At 49.8% G+C, this 18927-nt stretch overlaps 1 protein-coding gene across 5 annotated transcripts in view; it reads right to left on the bottom strand.

The window, feature by feature from the left end:
• Positions 1-18927, bottom strand: part of LOC139266068 (sentrin-specific protease 5-like) — a 44588-nt gene that overhangs the window by 23976 nt on the left and 1685 nt on the right. For 3 of the 5 annotated variants that reach the window (XR_011593680.1, XM_070883913.1, XM_070883911.1), the window contains exons 2-3: positions 7401-8930; positions 1868-1973 (exon numbers count right to left, since the gene is read on the bottom strand). Coding sequence is in view for 4 of the 5 variants with exons in the window: in XM_070883913.1 (XP_070740014.1) it covers positions 1868-1973; positions 7401-8925 (1631 nt within the window). In the remaining variant the exon portion in view is untranslated. Of the gene's footprint in view, positions 1-1867; positions 1974-7400; positions 8931-11524; positions 11562-18927 lie in introns of all 5 variants that reach the window. The other 2 variants (XM_070883912.1, XM_070883914.1) reach the window with 2 other exon arrangements.

Raw genomic sequence — 18927 nt, forward strand, 5'->3', positions numbered from 1 at the left:
CGTGGACAACATCACAGCCAAGCCTCACTCAACTTTTTCAGCTGAAGTAAGTGTGTGTGTCTAGTGGTAGGGGGTAAAAAGAGAAGTTTGCGCTGTAACTGTCAATGGTGCTGCATTTATTGACAGAACAGTGTCGGCATTTCAGAAGTAATCCCTCTCCCTAGTATCCATCTGAACCAAACTGTTCGCAACCCATGCGTCACATTTGACCCTGAAATGAGCTTCTGGCCACATATGCGTGGCATAACTAAAACCGCCTATTTTCACCTCTGTAACATTGCCCGCCTCCGCCCCTACCTCAGCTCTTCTGCTGCTGAAACCCTCATCCATGCCTTCGTTACCTCTATACTTAACTACATCATCGCTGGCCAACCACATTCACACTATGTAAACTTGAGGTCATCCAAAGCTTGGCAGCCCATGTCCTAACTCGCACCAAATCCCGATCACCCATGCTCCTGCCCTACATTGGCTCCCGGTTAAGCAACGCCTCGATTTCAAAATTCTCATACTAGTTTACAAATCCCTCCATGGCCTCGTCCCTCCCTATCTCTAATCTTTCAGCCTCACAACCCCATGAGATAGCTGCGCTCAAATTCTGCTCTCTTGAGCATCCCTGGTTATAACTGATCAACCATCGGTGGCCGTACCGTCAGCTGCCTGGGCCCGAAGCTCTGGAACTCCCTCCCTAAACCTCTCTTTCCTCCTTTAAGACACTCCTTAAAACCTACCTTTTTAACCAAGCTTTTGGTCATCTGCCGTAATTTCGTCATGTGGCTTGGTGCCAAATTTATCGGTTTTGTCTTTATAACACGGCTATGAAAAGCCTTGGGACATTTTACGATGTTAAAGGCACTACATAAATAAAAGTTGTTGTTATTCTGCACTTTGCAACGTCCCAAGAGATGTGATAAGGCATGATATAAATGCAAGTTTTTCTCTATTTCATGGTCGCAGTGAGAAGTTGTTAAAATAGCTGCACATAACACAATGGAAGGCCTCTGCTTTTTACAGGAAAATCACAACTGAAAGGTCTATTTGTTACAGATACGTTTTCTTTTGAAAAATCTAGCAGTTCCAACATAACCGTCCAATATCGCTTTGAGTACTTTGCACAAATCTAACGGCTGAAATGAAGCAAGCAAGCAAAAAAGACATGTGTGCAAGGGGGAGAGAATAAGGGAAGAGAGGGAAATGAATGGAGAGGGAAGACAATGAAGGAGGAAAGATAATAGATAACCCAACATATCAAAAACAATTCATTCCTTCCATTATACTCCTTTTGAGGCAATCTGTGGATATGCAGCAGATGCAGCTTCTTGCGTGTGTCAGCACAGTACAGTGTGCATGCATTGGTAGTGGACAGTGTTCACTGGCACTCCAACACCCTCATTACTCTACCATCTGATGTACTTGGTGCAGCCAAGATCAACCACATTGATTTTGAAGCAGGAAGGGGGTACTGAAGTTTCATGTTCAGCCATGAACTCATTGAATGGCGGTGCAGGCTAGAAGGGCTGAATGGCCTGCTCCTGCACCTATTTTCTATGTTTTTCTATGTTTCTATGAACCCTGGCGTTTGTGACATATTTGGTAGATGAAGCTATTTGTCAAATAAAACATTCCCCCTTTACAAAAGGTAAATCTCAAGAATGCAGTGCGTCTCAAACATAACATAAGAAATAGGAGCAGGAGGCCGCCATTTGGCCCCTCGAGCTTACTCTGCCATTCAATAAGATCATGGCTGATTTGATTTTGCCTCAACACCACTTCCCTGCCCATTCCCCAGTAAGAACAAACTTTTCAAATGAAGCAGGAGATCAAACTATTCAGGGTCTCATCAGCAGGCGTTCTCTACCATACATACCTGTCATGGAAATCCTGATGAAAGATCTGCTCTAGCTTCATCAGAACATCACCCTCAGTAAGTGGGATGAGACTCCCGTATTTTCTCAAAAACTCATCCAGGAAAGCTGAGAGAAACAAAATAAAGATCAGGAAAGTACATGTCCAACATTACCCAGTCAGTGAGAGACCGTCTGCTAAAACACAGTGCAGAAACAACCAGTTCTAGAGTTCACTGCACACGTTAAAGAAACCTTTGGAACCTACTGGGCTGATGCCCTTATTACGACAGATTGCTTCTCGTACAGTTACAAACATCATTTGCAGTTGTGCTATCTCATCCTGGTTTCCAGGCAGCGCTTGGTACTGCAAGAGATGCCTTGTGCTTTCTATTCTTTCTACAACTCCACATAACCTAAAAGTAGCACAGGACGAGGGTGAGGGTGTTAAGGGATTTGATATACCCAAGCCATTAAAATGTGATTAGGGTGCCTCCCACGTGAGTAACTGAGAATGAGCATGATGGTAACATTTCTGGCAATGGGAAGATTTTTTAAAACAAAAACAATGTTCAACCATAAAAGGAGATACACATCCCCCAGGACACAAAATATTGGGCTCAATTTTCCCCAATTATCTGCACCATTTTATTTGGAGTAAATTAAAATCTCCAAGCTTCCTCAAAATTTCTGCGCCAGTGTAATTCACTTAGGTAGGATTTTTTAAGGCTACGATTTTTTTACCTCATTGGGGGCATAACCTGCCAACTCTGGCCAATTAAGCAACTTTGGCCATCTACGATTTACTCCCGATTTTTCTTAGGACGGTGTATGTGACGACTCTGGAAAAACCTTCTGGGCAGTTAACAAAACTGGCGGAGTTAAGAGAATGAATGCAGCAGATGCAACTCCACGGACCGGACAGCAGCAGCAGAGAGGGAGAGCAGAGGGGAGAGCGAATAGAGGCAAAGCGAGATGGGGGGGGGGAGAAGAGGACGGGGGGGGGGGGAGGAAAGAAGAGGACGGGGGGGGGGGAGGAAAGAAGAGGACTGGGGGGGGGAGGAAGGAAGAGGACGGGGGGGGGGGGGGAAGAGGAGGAGGGGGAGGGGGGAAGAGGAGGGGGGGGAGGGGGGAAGAGGAGGGGGGAGGGGGGAAGAGGAGGGGGGAGGGGGGGAAGAGGAGGGGGGAGGGGGGAAGAGGAGGGGGGAGGGGGGAAGAGGAGGGGGGAGGGGGGGAAGAGGAGGGGGGAGGGGGGAAGAGGAGGGGGGAGGGGGGAAGAGGAGGGGGGAGGGGGGAAGAGGAGGGGGGAGGGGGGAAGAGGAGGGGGGAGGGGGGAAGAGGAGGGGGGAGGGGGGAAGAGGAGGGGGGAGGGGGGAAGAGGGGAGGGGGGAAGAGGAGGGGGGAAGAGGAGGGGGGAAGAGGAGGGGGGAAGAGGAGGGGGGAAGAGGAGGGGGGAAGAGGAGGGGGGAAGAGGAGGGGGGAAGAGGAGGGGGGAAGAGGAGGGGGGAGGGGGGAAGAGGAGGGAAGAGGAGGGGGGGAGGGGGGAAGAGGAGGGGGGGAGGGGGGAAGAGGAGGGGGGAGGGGGGAAGAGGAGGGGGGAGGGGGGAAGAGGAGGGGGGAGGGGGGAAGAGGAGGGGGGAGGGGGGAAGAGGAGGGGGGAGGGAGGAGGGGGGAGGGAGGAGGGGGGAGGGGGGAGGGGGGAAGAGGAGGGGGGAGGGGGGAAGAGGAGGGGGGAGGGGGGAAGAGGAGGGGGGAGGGGGGAAGAGGAGGGGGGAGGGGGGGAAGAGGAGGGGGGAGGGGGGAAGAGGAGGGGGGAGGGGGGAAGAGGAGGGGGGAGGGGGGAAGAGGAGGGGGGAGGGGGGAAGAGGAGGGGGGAGGGGGGAAGAGGAGGGGGGAGGGGGGAAGAGGAGGGGGGAGGGGGGAGGGGGGAAGAGGAGGGGGGAGGGGGGAAGAGGAGGGGGGAGGGGGAAGAGGGGAGGGGGAAGAGGAGGGGGGAAGAGGAGGGGGGAGGGGGGAAGAGGGGAGGGGGGAAGAGGAGGGGGGAAGAGGAGGGGGGAGGGGGGAAGAGGGGAGGGGGGAAGAGGAGGGGGGAAGGGGGGGGAAGAGGAGGGGGGAAGAGGAGGGGGGAAGAGGAGGGGGAGGGGGGGAAGAGGAGGGGGAGGGGGGAAGAGGAGGGGGGAGGGGGGAGAGGAGGGGGGGGAGGGGGGGAGGGGGAAGAGGAGGGGGGAGGGGGGAAGAGGAGGGGGGAGGGGGGAAGAGGAGGGGGGAGGGGGGAAGAGGAGGGGGGGAGGGGGGAAGAGGAGGGGGGGAGGGGGGAAGAGGAGGGGGGGAGGGGGGAAGAGGAGGGGGGAGGGGGGAAGAGGAGGGGGGAGGGGGAAGAGGAGGGGGGAGGGGGGAGGGGGGAAGAGGAGGGGGGAGGGGGGAAGAGGAGGGGGGGAGGGGGGAAGAGGAGGGGGGAGGGGGGAAGAGGAGGGGGGAGGGGGGAAGAGGAGGGGGGAGGGGGGAAGAGGAGGGGGGAAAGAGGAGGGGAGGGGGAAGAGGAGGGGGGAGGGGGGAAGAGGAGGGGGGAGGGGGGAAGAGGAGGGGGGAGGGGGGGAAGAGGGGGGAGGGGGGAGGGGAAGAGGAGGGGGGAGGGGGGAAGAGGAGGGGGGAGGGGGAAGAGGAGGGGGGAGGGGGGAAGAGGAGGGGGGAGGGGGGAAGAGGAGGGGGGAGGGGGAAGAGGGAGGGGGGAGGGGGGAAGAGGAGGGGGGAGGGGGAAGAGGAGGGGGGAGGGGGGAAGAGGAGGGGGGAGGGGGGAAGAGGAGGGGGGAGGGGGGAAGAGGAGGGGGGAGGGGGGAAGAGGAGGGGGGAGGGGGGAAGAGGAGGGGGAGGGGGGAAGAGGAGGGGGGGAGGGGGGAAGAGGAGGGGGAAGAGGAGGGGGGGAGGGGGAGAAGAGGAGGAGGGGGGGGGGGAGAAGAAGGAGGAGGGGGGGGGGGGGAGAGGAGAAAGACTTTTTTGCATAAACTCTTCAATAATTTAATGCTGGTAAGCTGCTGCAATGTGCACGGTGCTTGTGCAGGTTGCTGTGGGCTGGCCAGAATGTGTTGTCTGTTTCACTTTCCAGCCTCAGTCCGCAGTGTGTCCCTCGTTACCCTGGCGCAGAGCTTAGGCTCCACCCCCAAAGCTGAAGGACAGGCTAGGCAGCACCAAAAACAACAATTCAAACGGTGAAAGTTGGCTGATTTTTTTTGCCATAGTTGGCCCCTCCAAAAAACAGGTGTAACTCTTCAAGTACGCCAAAGAACAGCTTTGGGGAAAATTGAGCCCAGTGATTTGGCTAAACGAAAGATATTACTCCTGTTTCTCACATCAAGATTCTGAATACTTTGGAATCACTCAGAACTAATTCAAACAAGTCAGGAAGCTGTCAAGGCAGGCTTAAAGAACATTCTATGTTCAAACTGCAAAGTTTCAGTGACACTCCATCATTAAAACCCCATCATATTTATAAATTATGGGCGAGGGGCTCACCCAACGTGGAACTCAGCTACACAGACCACGAAGGTCAAGGTTCAATTGCAATTGACGCAGTTCGCCTGTGGGGGGGGGGGGGGGTATAATGGACCATAATACCATGGTTTAGGAAAGGGGCAATAGGGGCGGGGGAGGGAAGTGAAAAAGCAGCAGTCAGGTTTTCTGCTCCTGATCAACATCCAAGTGTATGTGTGTGAATGCTGGGCCAGACTTAGCTGTCGAGCCCTTGCCGTCTCGATGACACTAATGGTCTACGATCACACATGAACCTAAGAAATAGGAGCAGGAGTAGGCCATACGGCCCTTCGAGCCTGCTCCACCATTTAATAAGATCATGGCTGATCTGATCATGGACTCAGCTCCACTTCCCCGCTTTGGTTGGTCGCTTCGGCAATGGGACCCTTCGGTCAGGACACAAGGTTCAAGAATGGGGAAAAGCCTTCAAGTCAAAATATTAGGTGACTAATCGCAGCTGATTCAACATCTTGGCCTTAAAACTCCTGGGCATGGGAGGGCGGTATTGGGGCCCTGATCTGTTCTGTTGCAACTTTGCCACTTTATCCCCATGAACAGATTTTCTGATTTGGGGGGGGGAGGTTGGACATTTCTTGCCCTTCCGTCCGAACATCATTGAAAGAAGTGAGACTGGCAGGATGACACACCCCCTGGCAGAAATGACGTCTTTCTTGTGGACAACAAAAAGTATGCCCCATCCAAAACATATTTACTGAACTACAGTGTAAATTGGGCAATCAACTGGCAGGAGAGCAGCAACTGGTAAAGTAGCCATTTAATTTTAAAAATCAATGTTTGGCTGAATGGTACGTTATCCGCCACGGAGCAGCAAAATGCTGCTCTGAAAAACATCCAGGGAGCACCATAAATGCTGTAAGCACACATCCCTCTTATGTAAATGAGCCCAGCTGCAAGATTTTGGATGGGGGTCAAGGCCAACGGTCAGAAGTACTATCCTGCCACACTTTTGCCAGTGTACCGGAGCCCAAGAAATTTCAGGTTCCGTGTCTTTACAGCAAGAAAATACACATCGTAGTAACTGCCATGGATATTGGGGAGATTAGTTTTAGAAGACCAGCTAAAAATAAAACGGTCATTATCGCTAACTGTTTTACAGAAACACAAAGGATTATGATCAACTTTAGTAGCCTTTGTTTCTGATGGCTTCCGCACGTTTAAAAATATTTGAGCAAACAACATCATAGGAAATGACACCAAGGAGGTACTGAACCCAAGAGACGAGGAAGCCCATTTAACAGTCACAATTACATTGAAGCTTCCAGGTTGAACCTAAAGTATTAATGCAGCTCCATCATGCTGTGAAGCTTAGTAACTCTCCTCAGCTTGCCTCCCAGCCCACAGTGCATCAACATTCATCATGTAAACAAACATTTGTCAGAAACAAGCTGAAAGAAACAGACACAAACAGGATAGCAAAGCAGTGGAGTCCCTTAATGGGTGCTTCTGATGGCAGAACTGCAATATGCGACTTACCAACCATCTGCCAAATATTTAAACCCCAACCCCCATGAGAGCACGACTCCTGCTCACATTTTAGGGCTCTATTTTCTGCTTTGGCGGACTGAGGATAATCCTACCCTGCCGCAGACTAATCCCATTCTACCAAATGCCTGTGGGACTGCAGATGAGAAATACAAGGCTAACCACCTACACCTGACAGCTCGGCCAAATGCAGCCAGGTGGAACCGGCAGGGTCAGGCTCGAACAAGTAACACTTAAAAAAAAGTTTTTTTTAAAAACCTTTTAAAAGGTGGCAAAATGTACAATGTACCTTCAATATATTTCTTTAAAAAAAAAAGTGGTGGTTATGGGAGCACTTTCTTTTTTAAAGTGACACACACTTCTTACTCCACTTGTATCTCATTTGCAGAATCTTTGTGCCAATTAGTGTACAACAGCCTGGGTTGCTGATTAAATTCTATACTGATCTTTTTTTTAAAAGCGGCACTTATAATCTTAGGAAGAAATAGAAAAAGAAAAAAGGTTTTCTTAAACCAGCAACTGTACCATGAATACAGGATATTAATTGTTCACTGGCAACAGAACAGGTCCGAGAGTCATTCTCCTTCCCCTTTTCGGCCTGACTTCTACCTGGCTGTTCAGTCCTCACCGATGCATGCCCGACAGGTTCCTCGACAGATCTATAGTAAATGTGGTCCAGCAGCTGTGGCTGAAGCACAGGACATGGCTCACCACTTTGCAAACATACCGACTGGTCGGATTCATTAACAGAAGTGTTGGTGTGTGTACATGATACCGGACTCGAGTCCGTTACGGCACTGATGACCTGCATCTCCCCGTCGCAGACTGGGGTTTGCTTCGAAAGTCTTTCCTGCGAGATGGCAAACAACTGGGATGTCCCGTCCGCCTTGGGCCACTCATCAACGGTCACAAGCTGGTTGGCACAAGAAGTATCCAACCCAAGAGGGCTTGATAGTGGGCCCACTGCTTCAGAGTTTTCCTCAACTGTTTGATTGTTAAGCTCAACAGGTCTTTCAGTTGGAGGAACAAAATGAGGCGTTGCCTCTTGCGTTTGCGAAGTGTCCATCCTCTCATCAAGGGGCATACATGAAGCTTCACAGCAATTAGCCGGGCACAATTTCTTCTCTTGCTTCATTGTCTCTGACGTACCACTATTCTGATCTGAAGCAAACTGCACATTCTGGCTGGATTCTTCGCCTTTGGGAGGTGGTTGCGAGGACATACCACTTGCCATTTTATCCAAACATTGGTCAGCCCTTTTCGGATTTGCACAGACAATATCTGCAGATTGTGCCTGGTGGTTTAGCTTGTCTTGCCTCTGACAGGTAATTTTTTTCCGCCTATTTTGACTGTTAAATATTCTACAACGGAAGCTGAAGAGAGAAGGTTTCCTATAGAGCAGACAGATTTTATGCCCTTTCAGTTGCCGCTTTGCCTTGCGAGGCAAATTACTGACTACAAAATCTCCTTTGCTCTCTCGGAAGTCTATTTTTTTATAACCGTTTGATAGCTTCTGATTTATAATGTTATCCTGAAGCCCACTATTCTCCTTCCGCAGAGATTTGTGCAAAGTCACCGTTGCAGGTGCATCAGTTAGATTTTTTGAGACTGCTTTACAATATAAAATGGTTGATGTACAGTCGGAATCCGGGGCTACAGCATTGTTGTTCCAAACTTCACAAATTTCATGCCCCTTACACTCTCCTTCCTCGTGGGGTGCCAAAGATGCTTGTGCACATGCTTCCTCAGTTGGCGTGTCATTGATTCCCGAGGTCAACAACGCCTTCTCCTTCCGAGTCGCCTTCAAGCATTCGGTGCTTTTCACGGATCTGCACTGTTGACAATCCCGAAGGGCCTTTCTTAATGCAGATCTGACCCGTTTTTTCCTGATTGACAGCCACAGACGCTGCTTCTGCTGATAATAAAACTGTCTTTGGGAGCACAACGAGCCTTCCAGCCGCTTCCATTTGCTGTGGTGGGACCTCAATTGCTCTCTCAGATTTGCCTTTAAGAATCTTTTGCAGCATTTGCCATTGCTGTGCTCCTTCATACTGGCTGCGAGAAAACATGAAAACAAAGTATTTTAATATATTTATATCAATTCTTTCTTAAATAGAAGAGAATAGCGATGTTAAACTTTTTCTTTTGAAAGAGACAGTTGATGTGGCGACCTTTTTATATCTGGGATCCCGAGTTGGAATTCAGCCCAAATGGAGAGGTGAAGATCTCCTCACTCAATTGGCTTCATGGATCCCACATGAATGAATAATCACAAGCCAAATCTTAGCAATTTGACCCACAGCACAAAATTTTAAAGCAAACTGGCATTAGTAGTCACACAGATGGTTAATCTGGAAAACTGAAAAATTCACCTAATGTTGTAGGGACAATCTTGTCAGGGTGGAGTGTGGAATGTTTCAGCATAAGGGGTGTCGCAGTTGAGAGAGTCGGACTGGTTGCTCTTTGCCTTTCCGTCATTGTTCATAGGTTTATATGTAACCTTTAGGGCTGTTGACCAAGGGCCGTGTGGCTCTGTCGGCCGGCGCGGACACGACGGGCCGAAATGGTCTCCTTTTGCGCTGTAAATTTCTGTGTTTCTATGTCAGGTTGGTCTCAGATTTCGGAAGTGAATTTAGTGTAAACCACTCCCCCAATCTCATTTGCCCATTTCCCTCCCTACCACTACATCCCAATTATGCATAATGTTCCCCATCCCAGAGAGCAGGCACGCAACCTGCTTCAGTCAATTATGTTCTTTAAAGGGTGCAGCGAATGGCCCGCACTTCAATTTTCCTCCATTCCTCCATGGAAGACATGTTATTGTTGTTTACCCTTACAACGTCCTCACCACTCCCCGAGTAAATGGTTGGGCTGGCTTAGGGAGATATGCTACTCTGTTGTACCACTTGGCAAAATGGACTAGTGTTTTTTTTTTAAAAACAATGAGACAAAGTACCAGGTTATTAACTACAGTTGCGCTGCAAATTGCACTGTGAACTATCTAACAAGTTAATCATTTTTTATCCTTTCTTTAAAAGAAAAATTCTGCTCAATGAGCGCCTTTCAGGGCGTCCAAAAGTGCTTTACAGCTTTTGAAGTGTAGTCACGGTTGTAATGTAGGGAAACACCACAGCCAGTTTGCACACAGCAAACTCCCACAAACAGCAATGTGATAATGGCCAGATAATCAGTTTTAGCGATGTTTATTGAGGGATGCATATTGACCAGGACACCGGGGAGGACCGACATGCTCTTCTTCGAATAGTGACAGGGCATCTTGTACGTACACCCGAGAGGGCAGAGGGGGCCTCGGTTTAAAGATTCATCTGAATGTGAGGATTGTTAGTGGTGGGGAATATTCCCATTTCAGGCACCTAGTGTCAGGCATAGGACAACCAGATGCAGGATAAAGCTCCCTATACTCTGTCCCAACCCAAGAAGAGCACCTATTGCTCCAGTCTGACATTGTCCCCCTACACCCATTTCCTTCTCCAAGTCAGATTGCTAGTTAGTGCCAAATTACAGGTAGTTTTGTGCTGACGGGCCGTGCCCATTAGGAACTGGATTGAGACTCTCCAGACTTATTTCACGTAGAACCCATAGCTGGCAAACAGAGGAGACTTTCATCCCGTCAGTTCGGGCAGGATTCGAACCCTGGTTCCAGAGATAATTCCAATGTTGCTCACACTCCACCACCCAGTTCCCATAATCTCCCTTTCCAATTTCAAAAACAGATGTTGCCCATATCATTGCCTCAGGCTTTCTGTACTCTTGCTAGTTACAGGAGGCAAAGGATACCCCTTGACAACTGCGCAGCCACAGGAGACTGTGTCTTGCTGGTTGTACAGTTAGTACGTTTAGAGAATAGTTTCTCATCAAATTGCACAACCACCCAAAGTATAAAAATTAAAACAGGACTGCCAGCTGGAAAGGCAGCAAATGTTTAAAATTAAATGTTGTTATAAGGAAGGGCCACTTGCAGCACTGAAATAATGGCAGTAGAAATTCCAAGATGAAGCACCCACACTGAACTTGAACACCCAAACTTTCTGAAAATCAGCACAGGAAGACCATAAATGGCAGATTAGAATACTGGGAACACCAAATCAAAATTTTTTAAAAGCCATAACTTAAGATGAGGGGCAAACAATTTCACTAGAAAATGTACTGTTACTGTGTTTAATCATGTTTGGGAGTGTAGTTTTAATAGAAATAATGTCATGATGGGCCACCTTCTGCACGAAGTTTCTATGATCCTATTAAATGTTCTCTGACACCTTCAAGTTTAGAAAGAATACAAGACCTAGCTGGATAGATAGATATTACAAATAAGAATGTTTCGGAACCAGATGTTATGGATATTTGGACAACGAAACAAACTAGTTTCTGGGATTTCCTTTGTTATTAAACAAAACTCATTCTAAAATTCAGTTACAATGAGATCTAATAATGGTGCTTTATTCAGGATGCTCATTTCAGACTGTTACATGTGGAAATACACATATACTATTCTCTGGTTACACAAGGCCATTCAAAGAAAAGGTTATTCAAACCAACAGCCTGTTTTGTTTATCCACTCATTTCGATTGCCTTTTTTAAAATAAAGGCATTGTGCATCTTTTATTACTACAGCCTAAATTGATGCTTACCTATTCATTATTACATGCATTCTATTCTTGGAGCATTCTGAGATTTAAAAAAAATCCAATTATGACTTGCGAAGTTATGGTTGTTAAAGATCTGACAAATTCTCACTAAACTATTTTACTTGCAAACAGTGTTCACAAAGCAAAACCCTTGTACTAACACGCTGCCTCTGCTCTTAGACCCCACACTCTGTCTAAGTGATTGGAAGGAAAGCCTGTGAGACAGGTTAATCGCGAGTACTTAAACGACACATTCTTCAATTCAATTTCCTGCAAGTTAAAGAACCTTAGAACAAGCAGTGCTGGCACAAGTCATCCCACAGCTCTGGACTTTGATTCTCACCAATAGGGCAGAAATACACAACAGTGGGCAACCTACACAGCTCTGTATTTTCTTGCCCCATCTGTATCTAAACCAGCACAATAACTTTTGCTACTCTGGGAAACTGGGCAGATGATTGTTAAAATTACAGCAAAAACTACATTTCAACTCTTGTAATCATTTACCATATCTTTAGACTTCATTGTGGGAACCACTTATTAACTCTGAATCATAGAATCACATAGCACAGAAGTTGGAAAGAAGTATGTGGCACACATCAATACAGAACACCTTCTGTATATACACACACACAGTCTGTCATCTTCTCCTCCAACCGTGGGGCTCTCTCAACACACTATGCACCACCCCACTCCCTCCCATGTACAGGGCTCTCTGCACACACGGTGCATTCCTCCTCCCATCTACAGAGTTCTCTGCACACATGGTGCATCCCCCACCATCTATGGGATTCTCTGCACATACTGTGCACGCCACTCCCATCCACATGGCTCTCTGCACATACTGTGCACACCACTCCCATCTACATGGCTTTCTGCACACACTGTGCACCCCTTCCCATTCACAGGGCTCTCTCTGCACACACCTCTCTCATCCACAGGGCTTTCTGCACACACCTCTCTCTCTCTCTGTACACACACACACCTCTCTCTCTCTCTGTACACACACACACCTCTCTCTCTCTGTACACACACACACCTCTCTCTCTCTGTACACACACACACCTCTCTCTCTCTGTACACACACACACCTCTCTCTCTCTCTCTGTACACACCCCTCTCTCTCTCTCTGTACACACCCCTCTCTCTCTCTCTGTACACACCCCTCTCTCTCTCTCTGTACACACCCCTCTCTCTCTCTCTGTACACACCCCTCTCTCTCTCTCTGTACACACCCCTCTCTCTCTCTCTGTACACACCCCTCTCTCTCTCTCTGTACACACCCCTCTCTCTCTCTCTGTACACACCCCTCTCTCTCTCTCTCTGTACACACCCCTCTCTCTCTCTCTGTACACACCCCTCTCTCTCTCTCTGTACACACCCCTCTCTCTCTCTCTGTACACACCCCTCTCTCTCTCTCTGTACACACCCCTCTCTCTCTCTCTGTACACACCCCTCTCTCTCTCTCTGTACACACCCCTCTCTCTCTCTCTGTACACACCCCTCTCTCTCTCTCTGTACACACCCCTCTCTCTCTCTCTGTACACACCCCTCTCTCTCTCTCTGTACACACCCCTCTCTCTCTCTCTGTACACACCCCTCTCTCTCTCTCTGTACACACCCCTCTCTCTCTCTCTGTACACACCCCTCTCTCTCTCTCTGTACACACCCCTCTCTCTCTCTCTGTACACACCCCCCTCTCTCTCTCTGTACACACCCCTCTCTCTCTCTCTCTGTACACACCCCTCTCTCTCTCTCTGTACACACCCCTCTCTCTCTCTCTGTACACACCCCTCTCTCTCTCTCTGTACACACCCCTATCTCTCTCTCTCTGTACACACCCTCTCTCTCTCTCTCTCTCTCTGTACACACCCCTCTCTCTCTCTGTACACACCCCTCTCTCTCTCTCTGTACACACCTCTCTCTCTCTCTGTACACACCTCTCTCTCTCTATCTCTCTCTCTGTACACACCCCTCTCTCTCTCTCTGTACACACCCCTCTCCTCTCTCTCTCTGTACACACCTCTCTCTCTCTCTCTCTCTGTACACACACCTCTCTCTCTCTCTCTGTACACACACTCTCTCTCTCTCTCTCTCTGTACACACACCTCTCTCTCTCTCTCTCTCTGTACACACACCTCTCTCTCTCTCTGTACACACACCTCTCTCTCTCTCTCTGTACACTGTACACACACCTCTCTCTCTCTCTCTGTACACACCCCTCTCTCTCTCTCTCTGTACACACCCTCCTCTCTCTCTCTCTGTGTACACACCTCTCTCTCTCTCTCTGTACACACCCCTCTCTCTCTCTCTCTCTCTGTACACACACCTCTCTCTCTCTCTCTCTCTGTACACACACCTCCTCTCTCTCTCTGTACACACACCTCTCTCTCTTCTCTCTGTACACACACCTCTCTCTTTCTCTCTGTACACACACCTCTCTCTCTCTCTGTACACACACCTCTCTCTCTCTGTACACACACTCTCTCTCTCTCTGTACACACCCCTCTCTCTCTCTCTCTCTGTACACACACCTCTCTCTCTCTCTCTCTCTCTGTACACACACCTCTCTCTCTCTCTCTGTACACACACCTCTCTCTCTCTCTTCTCTCTGTACACACACCTCTCTCTCTCTCTGTACACACACCTCTCTCTCTCTCTGTACACACACCTCTCTCTCTCTCTGTCACACACCTCTCTCTCTCTCTGTACACACACCTCTCTCTCTCTCTCTGTACACACACCTCTCTCTCTCTCTGTACACACACCTCTCTCTCTCTCTGTACACACACCTCTCTCTCTCTCTGTACACACACCTCTCTCTCTCTCTGTACACACACTCTCTCGTACACACACCTCTCTCTCTCTCTGTACACACACCTCTCTCTCTCTCTGTACACACACCTCTCTCTCTCTCTGTACACACACCTCTCTCTCTCTGTACACACACCTCTCTCTCTCTCTGTACACACACCTCTCTCTCTCTCTGTACACACACCTCTCTCTCTCTCTCTGTACACACACCTCTCTCTCTCTCTGTACACACACCTCTCTCTCTCTGTACACACACCTCTCTCTCTCTCTGTACACACACCTCTCTCTCTCTCTGTACACACACCTCTCTCTCTCTCTGTACACACACCTCTCTCTCTCTCTGTACACACACCTCTCTCTCTCTCTGTACACACACCTCTCTCTCTCTCTGTACACACACCTCTCTCTCTCTCTGTACACACACCTCTCTCTCTCTCTGTACACACACTCTCTCTCTCTCTGTACACACACTCTCTCTCTCTGTACACACACCTCTCTCTCTCTCTGTACACACACCTCTCTCTCTCTCTGTACACACACCCTCTTCTTCTGTACACACACCTCTCTCTCTCTCTGTACACACACCTCTCTCTCTCTCTGTACACACACCTCTCTCTCTCTCTGTACACACACCTCTCTCTCTCTGTACACACACCTCTCTCTCTCTGTACACACACCTCTCTCTCTCTGTACACACACCTCTCTCTCTCTCTGTACACACACCTCTCTCTCTCTCTGTACACACACCTCTCTCTCTCTCTGTACACACACCTCTCTCTCTCTGTACACACACCTCTCTCTCTCTCTGTACACACACTCTCTCTCTCTCTGTACACACACCTCTCTCTTCTCTGTACACACACCTCTCTCTCTCTCTGTACACACACCTCTTCTCTCTCTGTACACACACCTCTCTCTCTCTGTACACACACCTCTCTCTCTCTGTACACACACCTCTCTCTCTCTCTCTGTACACACACCTCTCTCTCTCTCTGTACACACACCTCTCTCTCTCTCTGTACACACACCTCTCTCTCTGTACACACACCTCTCTCTCTCTCTGTACACACACCTCTCTCTCTCTCTGTACACACACCTCTCTCTCTCTCTGTACACACACCTCTCTCTCTCTCTCTGTACACACACCTCTCTCTCTCTCTGTACACACACCTCTCTCTCTCTCTCTGTACACACACCTCTCTCTCTCTCTCTGTACACACACCTCTCTCTCTCTGTACACCCCTCTCTCTGTACACACACCCTCTCTCTCTGTACACAACCCCTCTCTCTCTGTACACACCTCTCTCTCTCTGTACACCCTCTCTCTCTCTGTACACCCCTCTCTCCCTCTGTACACCCCTCTCTCTGTACACACACCCCTCTCTCTCTGTACACCCCTCTCTCTCTCTGTACACACCCCTCTCTCTCTCTCTCTCTCTCTGTACACACCCCTCTCTCCCTCTCTCTGTACACACCCCTCTCTCTCTCTCTGTACACCCCTCTCTCTCTCTCTCTCTCTGTACACACACTCTCTCTCTCTGTACACACCCTCTCTCTCTCTCTCTGTACACACCCCTCTCTCTCTCTCTGTACACACACCTCTCTCTCTCTGTACACACACTCTCTCTCTCTCTCTGTACACACACCTCTCTCTCTCTCTCTGTACACACACCTCTCTCTCTGTCACACACACCTCTCTCTGTACACACACTCTCTCTCTCTCTGTACACACCCCTCTCTCTCTCTCTCTCTCTCTGTACACACCCCTCTCTCTCTCTCTCTGTACACACCCCTGTCTCTCTCTCTGTACACACCCTCTCTCTCTCTCTCTGTACACACCTCTCTCTCTCTCTCTCTGTACACACCCTCTCTCTCTCTCTGTACACACCCCTCTCTCTCTGTACACACCCCTCTCTCTCTCTCTCTGTACACACCCCTCTCTCTCTCTCTCTCTCTCTCTCTGTACACACCCCTCTCTCTCTCTCTGTACACCCCTCTCTCTCTCTGTACACACACCCCTCTCTCTCTGTACACACACCCCTCTCTCTCTGTACACACACCCCTCTCTCTCTGTACACACCCCCTCTCTCTCTCTGTACACACACCTCTCTCTCTCTCTGTACACACACCTCTCTCTGTACACACTTCTCCCTCTCTCTATACACACCCCTCTCTCTCTCTGTACACCCCTCTCTCTCTCTCTGTACACCCCTCTCTCTCTCTCTCTCTGTACACACCCCTCTCTCTCTGTACACACCCGTCTCTCTCTGTACACCCCTCTCTGTACACCCTCTCTCTCTCTCTCTGTACACACCCCTCTCTCTCTCTCTGTCTGTACACACACCTCTCTCTCTCTCTCTGTACACACACCTCTCTCTCTCTGTACACACCCCTCTCTCTCTCTGTACACACCCCTCTCTCTCTGTACACCCCTCTCTCTCTCTGTACACCCCTCTCTCTCTCTGTACACCCCTCTCTCTCTCTTAACACCCCTCTCTCTCTCTGTACACCCCTCTCTCTCTCTGTACACCCCCTCTCTCTCTCTCTCTCTGTACACACCACTCTCTCTCTCTCTCTCTCTCTGTACACACCCCTCTCTCTCTCTCTGTCTGTACACACACCTCTCTCTCTCTCTCTGTACACACCCCTCTCTCTCTCTCTCTGTACACACACCTCTCTCTCTCTCTCTCTGTGCACACACCTCTCTCTCTCTCTCTGTGCACACACCTCTCTCTCTCTCTCTCTCTCTCTGTACACACACCTCTCTCTCTCTCTCTCTCTGTACACACACCTCTCTCTCTCTCTCTCTCTACACACACCTCTCTCTCTGTACACACACCTCTCTCTCTCTCTCTGTACACACCCTCTCTCTTTTCTGTCACACTCTCCTCCCTCTCTCTCTCTCTCTCTCTCTGTACACACCCCTCTCTCTCTCTCTCTGTACACACCCTGTCTCTCTCTCTGTACACACCCCTCTCTCTCTCTCTCTGTACACACCCCTCTCTCTCTCTCTCTGTACACACCCCTCTCTCTCTCTCTGTACACACCCTCTCTCTCTCCTGTACACCCCCCTCTCTCTCTCTCTCTCTGTACACACCCCTCTCTCTCTCTCTCTCTGTACACACCTCTCTCTCTCTCTCTGTACACACACCCCTCTCTCTCTCTGTACACCCTCTCTCTCTCTGTACACACACCCCTCTCTCTCTGTACACACACCCCTCTCTCTCTGTACACACACCCCTCTCTCTCTGTACACACACCCCTCTCTCTCTGTACACACACCCCTCTCTCTCTGTACACACACCCCTCTCTCTCTGTACACACACCCCTCTCTCTCTCTGTACACACACCTCTCTCTGTACACACTTTCTCCCTCTCTCTATACACACCCCTCTCTCTCTGTACACACCCCTCTCTCTCTCTCTCTCTGTACACCCTCTCTCTCTCTCTGTACACCCCTCTCTCTCTCTCTCTCTGTACACACCCCTCTCTCTCTGTACACACCCCTCTCTCTCTGTACACCCCCTCTCTGTACACCCCTCTCTCTCTCTCTCTGTACACACCCCCTCTCTCTCTCTGTCTGTACACACACCTCTCTCTCTCTCTGTACACACACCCTCTCTCTCTGTACACACCCTCTCTCTCTCTGTACACACCCCTCTCTCTCTCTGTACACACCCTCTCTCTCTCTGTACACCCCTCTCTCTCTCTGTCTCTCTGTACACACCACTCTCTCTCTCTCTCCTCTGTACACACACTCTCTCTCTCTCTCTGTGCACACACCTCTCTCTCTCTCTGTGCACACACCTCTCTCTCTCTCTGTACACACACTCTCTCTCTCTCTCTGTACACACACCTCTCTCTCTCTCTCTCTCTGTACACACCTCTCTCTCTCTCTCTCTAACTCACCTCTCTCTGTACACACACCTCTCTCTGTACACACACTTCTCCCTCTCTCTATACACACCCCCTCTCTCTCTCTCTCTGTACACACCCCTCTCTCTCTCTGTACACCCCTCTCTCTCTCTCTGTACACACTTCTCCCTCTCTCTGTACACACCTCTCTCTCTCTCTCTCTCTCTCTGTACACACACCCTCTCTCTCTCTCTCTGTACACACACCTCTCTCTCTCTCTCTCTGTACACACACCTCTCTCTCTCTCTCTCTGTACACACACCTCTCTCTCTCTCTCTGTACACACACCTCTCTCTCTCTCTCTCTGTACACACACCTCTCTCTCTCTCTCTCTCTCTGTACACACACCTCTCTCTCTCTTCCTGTACACACACCTCTCTCTCTCTCTCTGTACACACACCTCTCTCTCTCTCTCTCTCTGTACACACACCTCTCTCTCTCTCTCTGTACACACACCTCTCTCTCTCTCTCTGTACACACCCCTCTCTCTCTCTACACACTCTCTCTCTCTACACACACCTCTCTCTCTACACACACTTCTCCCTCTCTCTATACACACCCCTCTCTCTCTCTGTACACACCCCTCTCTCTCTCTCTCTGTACACACTTCTCCCTCTCTCTACTACACACCTCTCTCTCTCTCTCTCTGTACACACCCTCTCTCTCTCTCTCTCTGT

Source organism: Pristiophorus japonicus, chromosome 6 (assembly GCF_044704955.1).
Source record: "Pristiophorus japonicus isolate sPriJap1 chromosome 6, sPriJap1.hap1, whole genome shotgun sequence".
Lineage (NCBI taxonomy): Eukaryota > Metazoa > Chordata > Chondrichthyes > Pristiophoridae > Pristiophorus > Pristiophorus japonicus.